At 53.1% G+C, this 6762-nt stretch overlaps 1 protein-coding gene across 1 annotated transcript in view; it reads right to left on the bottom strand.

Annotated features, from left to right (window-relative positions):
- KLHL17 (kelch like family member 17) overlaps positions 1-6762 on the bottom strand; it is a 16907-nt gene that overhangs the window by 7390 nt on the left and 2755 nt on the right. Inside the window, exons 3-8 of the mRNA XM_027855318.1 lie at positions 5724-5845; positions 5339-5560; positions 4678-4794; positions 4117-4330; positions 3730-3874; positions 3464-3631 (exon numbers count right to left, since the gene is read on the bottom strand). Of these exons, the coding sequence (XP_027711119.1) occupies positions 3464-3631; positions 3730-3874; positions 4117-4330; positions 4678-4794; positions 5339-5560; positions 5724-5845 (988 nt within the window). The remainder of the gene's footprint in view (positions 1-3463; positions 3632-3729; positions 3875-4116; positions 4331-4677; positions 4795-5338; positions 5561-5723; positions 5846-6762) is intronic.

Raw genomic sequence — 6762 nt, 5'->3', positions numbered from 1 at the left:
TGTCCAGGTGAAATCTACTAGAGATGCTGTCCAGGTGAAATCTACTAGAGATGCTGTCCAAGTGAAATCTACTAGAGATGCTGTCCAGGTGAAATCTACTAGAGATGCTAAGGAGGTGGAATCTACTGGAGATGCTAAGGAGGTGAAATCTACTAGAGATACTGCCTAGGTGAAATCTACTAGAGATATTGCCAAAGTAAAATCTACAATCTACTAGATCTACATCTAAAATCCACTAGAAATACTGGGGAGGTGAAATCTACTAGAGATGCTGGGGAGGTGAAATTGACAGGTCTTGGCACCATACTGGATGTGGGAGGGTGAGAGAGTGAAGAGTCTAAGATGATTCCTGGGTTGGGAACCTGAGGGAGGATAGTATTGCCCTTTATAGTAGTAGGGAAGGTGGGGGTGGGGAGAGTTTTTGGGGAAAATAATGAGGTTGGTTTTGGACATGTTGAGCTAGGGGACACAATGGACTTAGTCCAGAAGGCCTGAGTTCATATATAGCCTCAGATACTTATTAGCTGTGTTACCCTGAGTAAGTCACTTAAGCTTTGTTTGCCTCAGTTTCCTCATTTATAAAATAGGGATAATAACAGCATCTACAACACAGGTTGTTATGAAGTTGTTACAAGTTAATATGTAAAAAGCTTTGCATACCTTAAAGCTCTATATAAATGTTAGATATCATTATTATTATTATTATTATTATTGTTAAAATGCTTGTTGAACACATGAATGAATGAATGAATGAATGGGGGAAAGGAGGCCAAGAGGGACTGGGGAATGGAGAGGGATAGATGCGAAAGGCCTACGGACCAGTGTGGTCCTGCCTAAATGCCCAGAGAGACCCTAGGGATGGGCACAGGTTGGGCCAGAGTCTTAGGGAAGCCTGCCAAGTCTGGAGGAGGAGAAGGCATAATAGAGACAGCTTCCCTTGGAAGAGGGGCTGGGCTGGGCTAAGACTGTCCAAGGGCACCCAGGCCTGAGGGAAGATGGCTGGGGTAGGGGTGGGGTACAGCCCACAGCTAACCTTTTGGCATCTTTCCTTGAAATACCTCTGAGACTAGGGACCCTTTCACTCTCTTTTCTTTTGCTGTTTGGTGGGGCAGTTGGGGTTAAATGACTTGCCCAAGATCACGCAGCTAGTAAGTGTCAAATGCCTGAGGTCACATTTGAACTCAGGTCCACCTGACTCCAAGGCAGAGCTTTATCCATTGCACCACCGAGCTGCCCCCAACCCTTTCACTCTCACTGGAGTGTTCTAAACCTCTTCTCTCCTCAAATCTCTCGCCCCACCACTTAGCCCCTACAACTCTCAGCTGAGGACCTCGACTCAGCCTTTATTAAGAAAACATTTGCCACACACTTCCTCTTCCCTCCTTACATTCCTGCCCTCTTGACGCCATTTACCCATCGCTCTTTCCTTCTTTACTCCAGGCTCTGGTAAGGCGTTTCTTCTCCTGGTCAAGGCCACTCCTTCCAACTTGTGCCCTTGATCCCAACCCCTTCTGTCTCCTCCACCCAACTGCCCTTACTATGTGCACTCTACAAAAATCTTCAATCTCTTCTTACCTCCTGGCTCCTCCCTTGCTGCCTACAAACTTGCCTGAGTCTCCCCAGGTTTTAAGAGCTTTCATTTGACACAGCCATTGCCTCCAAGCTAACATTCAATAACTCTTCTGCTATTTACAGTCAAATTCTTGGAAGAGGGGAAGGAAATAAGCATTTATTGAGCACCAACTATGTGCCAGGCACTGTGCTAAGTTCTTTAGAAACATTATCTTATTTACGCTGCATAACAACCTTGGGAGGGAGGTGCTGGTATTATCCCCATTTTACAGTTGAGTAAACTGAGGCAAACAGAGATTAAGTTATTTTCAAATCTGTATGTCCAGCCCCAGTGTCCTAAGCTCCAGCTGGACATTTCCAACTGCCTAGTGGACACTGCCCACTAGACATCCCATAAGCATCTCAAACTCAACATGTCCAGCACAGAATTCATTACCTTTCCCCTTACAAACTTTTTCGTTTTTCTGTCAAGGGGTTCACAAACTCCCCTCCTTCCTCCTTCTTACCTGTCATGTCCAATCAGTTACCAAATCTCATCAAGTCCACCTCCGAGGGGCAGCTAGGTGGTGCAGTGGATAGAGTACTGGGCCTAGAGCCAGGAAGACCTGAGTCTGAATCTGGCCACAGACACTTACTGGCTAAGTGACCTTGGGCCAGTCACTTCACCCTTAGAGTCAGACACAACTGAACAACAAAACAACTACCTCCAAACATCCCTTGCCTCTCTATCTCCTTCTCTCTACTCACAAAATTAGTTCTTTATCACCTAGGAGGATAGAGCACTGGGCCTAAAGATGGGAAGATCTGAGTTCAAATCCAGCCTTAGACATTTTCTAATTGAGTGACACTGGGCAAATCACTTAACCTCTGCCTGCCTCAGTTTCCTCATCTGTAAAATGGGGCTAACAATAGCACCTACCTCCCAGGGTTGTTGTGAGGATCACAAGAAGTAATATTTGTAACACACTTAGCATAGTGCCTGGCATACGTTAGGTACTTAATAAATACTTACTCTCTTCCCTTCCCTCCTTTCTTTCTCTTGGCCTACTACCATAGCCTCCTAATTGGTCTCTTTGCCTCAATTCTCTCTGTCTCTCCAATGCTTCTTCCATGCTGCTGCCAGAGAGATTTTCCTAAAGCACAAGTCTGACCATACTCAGTAAAAGCCAGTGGTCTCTGCTAACTGATAACCTCTAAGAACAAATCCAAACTCCTTTGTTTAGCATTTAACATCCTTCCCAACCAGGCTCCAGCCTAACTTTCCAGGCTCATTCTATATTATCCCCCTTCATGCACTCTTGGGTCTATCCAAACTGGCTGTCCTAGGCTTCCCAGCATGTAACATCCCATCTCCCACCTGCGCCTTTCCATGCCTGGAAGATACCATTTCCTCATCTCTACCTCTTAGAATTCCAAGGGTCCACCATCACAGCCTCAGCTGAACTGCCACCTCCTTCAGGAGACCTTTCTGGGCCCACTTGGGTGGTAATCTTCCCCTGTCCCAAATTACCTGACATTTATTTGGCATGCACACACACACACACACACACACACACACATGCATTTATTTATGTATGCCCTGTGTACGTCTTGTGTCTCATTCCCACCCACCCCCATAGGATGTACATTCCTTGAGATTAGGGAAGTTTCATTTCTGTCTTTACAGAATATAGTGCCTGATACAATGCCTAGCACATAGTAGGTGCTTAACAAATGACTGGTGATTGACAGAGCCTGGGTCTGGACATGCTTCCCTCCGTCCAGTGCAGGGGTGAGGGTAGAAGTTAATGTCCCTAAGGCTAGTGCCCCAGGAAAGAGCCAAAGACTTAACTCTGTAAACAGCTGGGACCTATGGCCAGAATCAGCCATGACGCCCCACGAATGGCCCTACCTGTTGAGGCAGGAGGCCCCGTCGTAACCGCCAGCAGCATATAGGAGCCCATGGAGAGCGGCCACACCCAGGCAGCTCCGACGGGTCCCCATGGAGACCTCAGGCTGCCAGACGTTGGTGACGGGGTCATAGGACTCCACAGTGGCCAGGTCAGACGTCCCATCATAGCTTGGGGTCAGGGATGGGGTGGAGAGAGAGGTCAGTCTGTCTGCTGTGGGTGGTCTCGGCCTCCACCCCTACCCAGACATCTCCCGAGGCCACCTTACCCGCCCACGGCGTACAGCCGGTTCCCAATGGCGGCCACGCCCACTCGAGCTCGACGGGTGGACATAGATGCCACCATGTGCCATCGGTCCGTTCGTGTGTCATACGCTTCACAGTCCCCATGGATGGCAAATAGGCTCCCACCACCTGGGGGGAGGCTCGGGATGTAGGGTCTTCAGCCTGCTTCCTTTAAGCAGAGGGGCAGCTTTGTGCCCCAGCAGGATATGGGACCTCTAGCCCACAACCATGGCAAAGAGCGTACAACTGACCCCCTGGCTCTCTCTTCACCCGATCTCCCAGGACGAGTGTGGGGCCAGCTCTCCCCTCTAGGCCCCTGGGCTGCCTCCTTCACCTCCTCCCCACAGGCTGACCCTCAGCCTCGTACATACCCACTGCAAAGAGCACAGGGCCGGCCCCCTCACAGCGCCGGGGCCGAGTGCGGCTGGTGCCCAAGACCCCGCGCTGCTCCGGAAGAAGGTGGAACTTGAGGGCCTCGATGAGCAAATCCTTGCAGTCCGGATGGTGTCGGACCAGGCCCTCGGCATCCACGTGACCCAGCAAGAAGTCTCGGCTCAGCAGCGGCAGCCGGACACACTTCATCAGCTGGGGAGAGGGGGTCAGGTGGGGCCAGAAACTCCCCCCCTCCCCCCAGGCCGGCAGGGGGGACAGCCCTGCCCCCAGGCCAGGCGATGAGCACCCCCCTTTCCCCTAAGGTGAGGAATAGGAGCACCACACACACACACACACACACACACACACACACACACACACACATCGGGGACCACACAGGATGGGTCAGGAAGGGACAGGCTGAGACAGCAAGGGTCAGGAGAAGAGAAGAGGGCAGAGGACAGGTCAGGATGGGTCAGGGCAGGTCAGGAGAAGAAAGAGGGGCAGAGGAGGGGCCACAGGTGGACAGGACTGATGAGGGCAGGCTGGGCTCCCCTCACCCGGGGCACATGCTGCCTCCGTCCATCTACATCATGTTTCACCCAGCTCAGGACAGCTCGATAAACGTCTTCCTCTGATGGCACGTTGAGGCTGTCACTGGAGATGAGGTCCAGCACCTGTGGAGAGACAGGGAGCTCTCCAGGACAGGCCCACGCCCTTTCTCCCTTCCTTGCCAGGGCTTCTCAAGACAGGTCTTCAGCCCTCCTAGCCTAGGGGCTCCCTGGGTCAGGCTGAATCTCCTCATTTTCCCAGATTTGGCCTGAAGTGCCTTCCTACTAGAGGTGCCCTAAGGATGGGCCCACTTATTTCTGCTCTGGGGCGTCTCTAGGTCATCTGGAAAGGTCCGAGGACATCCCTGGGAAGTCTAGGGCAGCCCCTGTGTGATCAGAGAGGAGCAAATCTCAGGAATGTGAGGGAGATCTCTGAGAGGGCCTCTGGATCCTTGGGGGATTGGGGGTCACAGGGATGCCTCTGAGGTCCTACAAGTGGCCTTCGGACATCTCTGGGTGTCTTGTGGAAGGACTGTAGCTCTTTGTGGAATCTGGGGGTCCCGCTGATAACTGGGGTGCTTGATGGGCTGATTCCCCACAGACTCTCAGGGTTCCAGGGACATTGGAGGGCTCTCGGGGCAGGGGGGTGGAGGGTCCCCAGGAACAGTACCTGCTTCAGTGGGAGAAGCATGAATTCCTCAGTCCGGGCCACCTCCACAAAATGCTGTAGAACATACTTGTGAGCAGCCTTGAGGAGGTCACTGCAGGAGTGGGTATCAGCGAAGCCCCGGATGCCTAGGCAATTGGATGGGTCAAGCTGGCTCAGCAGGAACTTGCAGCAGGCATCCCTCACGCCATTCAGCTGCAGGAGGCTCGCGGCAGGAAGCAGTGTCTGAGAGTGTGAGGGGGGACAGTAACTGGGGACATGTGGGGACAGCAGGGGGAGCAGCATCTAGGGGTGCATGGGGGACAGGGCTGTTGAAGCAGGCTGAAGGCATGAGAAATAAGAGTTCCAGGGCGTGTGACAGGGTATAGGGGTGGGCAGCCAGCCTCACCTGCACGTTACCCTCCCCCACGACGATCTCGGCCGTGTAGGCAAACTGGACCAGCTGCTCCAGAGCCTGGGGGTCAATGTCATGCAGCGTCACATGCGTTTGGCGGCTCTCACTCATCTCATCTGCAGGGACATCCTGGTCAGAGCCCCTCGCCCCAGCAGAACCCCCCAGCTCCGCAGCCCTCTAACCCACCACTCCTCCTCAGTCCTTCTCTACAATGATTCAAGCTTCCCACCCTCATCAGAGCCCCCAATCACTAAAATCCCCTATACTGAGCAGATTCCCGTACCCCCAAACCATTAAAGAACTCCCCCACCCAAAAGGAGACCCCCACGCCCATCAGTCTCAACCTGAGAGATTCCCAAATCTGTCTGGGGCTGCCACATTGTGCAGAGCCCCTTCCTCAATCACCACCAGATGATTCCATCTGGTCAGACTCCCCTCCCCCACCCCAACCCCCTATCAGAGACTCCCACAGAGGGGAGAACCTTCCAGACCCTGATCAAAGACCCTCCTTGCTCAGTTCCTCAGTGATTTCCACCTGCTCCTCCCACTTGCAACCCCTGCCTCAGCTCTCACTCATCTCATGGAGGTGGGGCAGGACCAGGGGTCTCGGGCTTAGAGGATAAGTTAGGGAGAGAGGCTCTGGGCTGGGCAAAGAGGCCGCCTGGTTCAGGGGGCAGAAGTGCTCCTGGGGCCGAGAGCTAGGTCAGGTCAGGAGGGAAAAGTTTAATTTGGCCCCAGGGGAGGGAATGTGAGGGTTGGCAGGGAAGGCCTGGCCCAGGGCTGGATGGAAGGGGAACACCAGGATCTGAGTTGGATCTAGCTTGGGGCTGGGGGCTAGGCTGAGGAGGGGATGCTGAACTTGAGGGCAGAAGCTCAGCTAGTTTTGGCTTAGTTAGGACCAGCTCAAGGCTAGGGTCTGGACTAGATATGAAAGGCCAAGGTCAGGATCAGGGGTTTGCTCTGTGCTGGGCAGGGAAGGCCAAGGTCAGGGGCAGGAGGCCCTGCTCTGTGCTGGGCAGGGAAGGCCAAGGGC

This window comes from Vombatus ursinus, unplaced genomic scaffold, assembly GCF_900497805.2.
Source record: "Vombatus ursinus unplaced genomic scaffold, bare-nosed wombat genome assembly UNPS02010822.1, whole genome shotgun sequence".
NCBI lineage: Eukaryota > Metazoa > Chordata > Mammalia > Diprotodontia > Vombatidae > Vombatus > Vombatus ursinus.
This window is presented reverse-complemented; position numbering and strand designations above follow the sequence as displayed.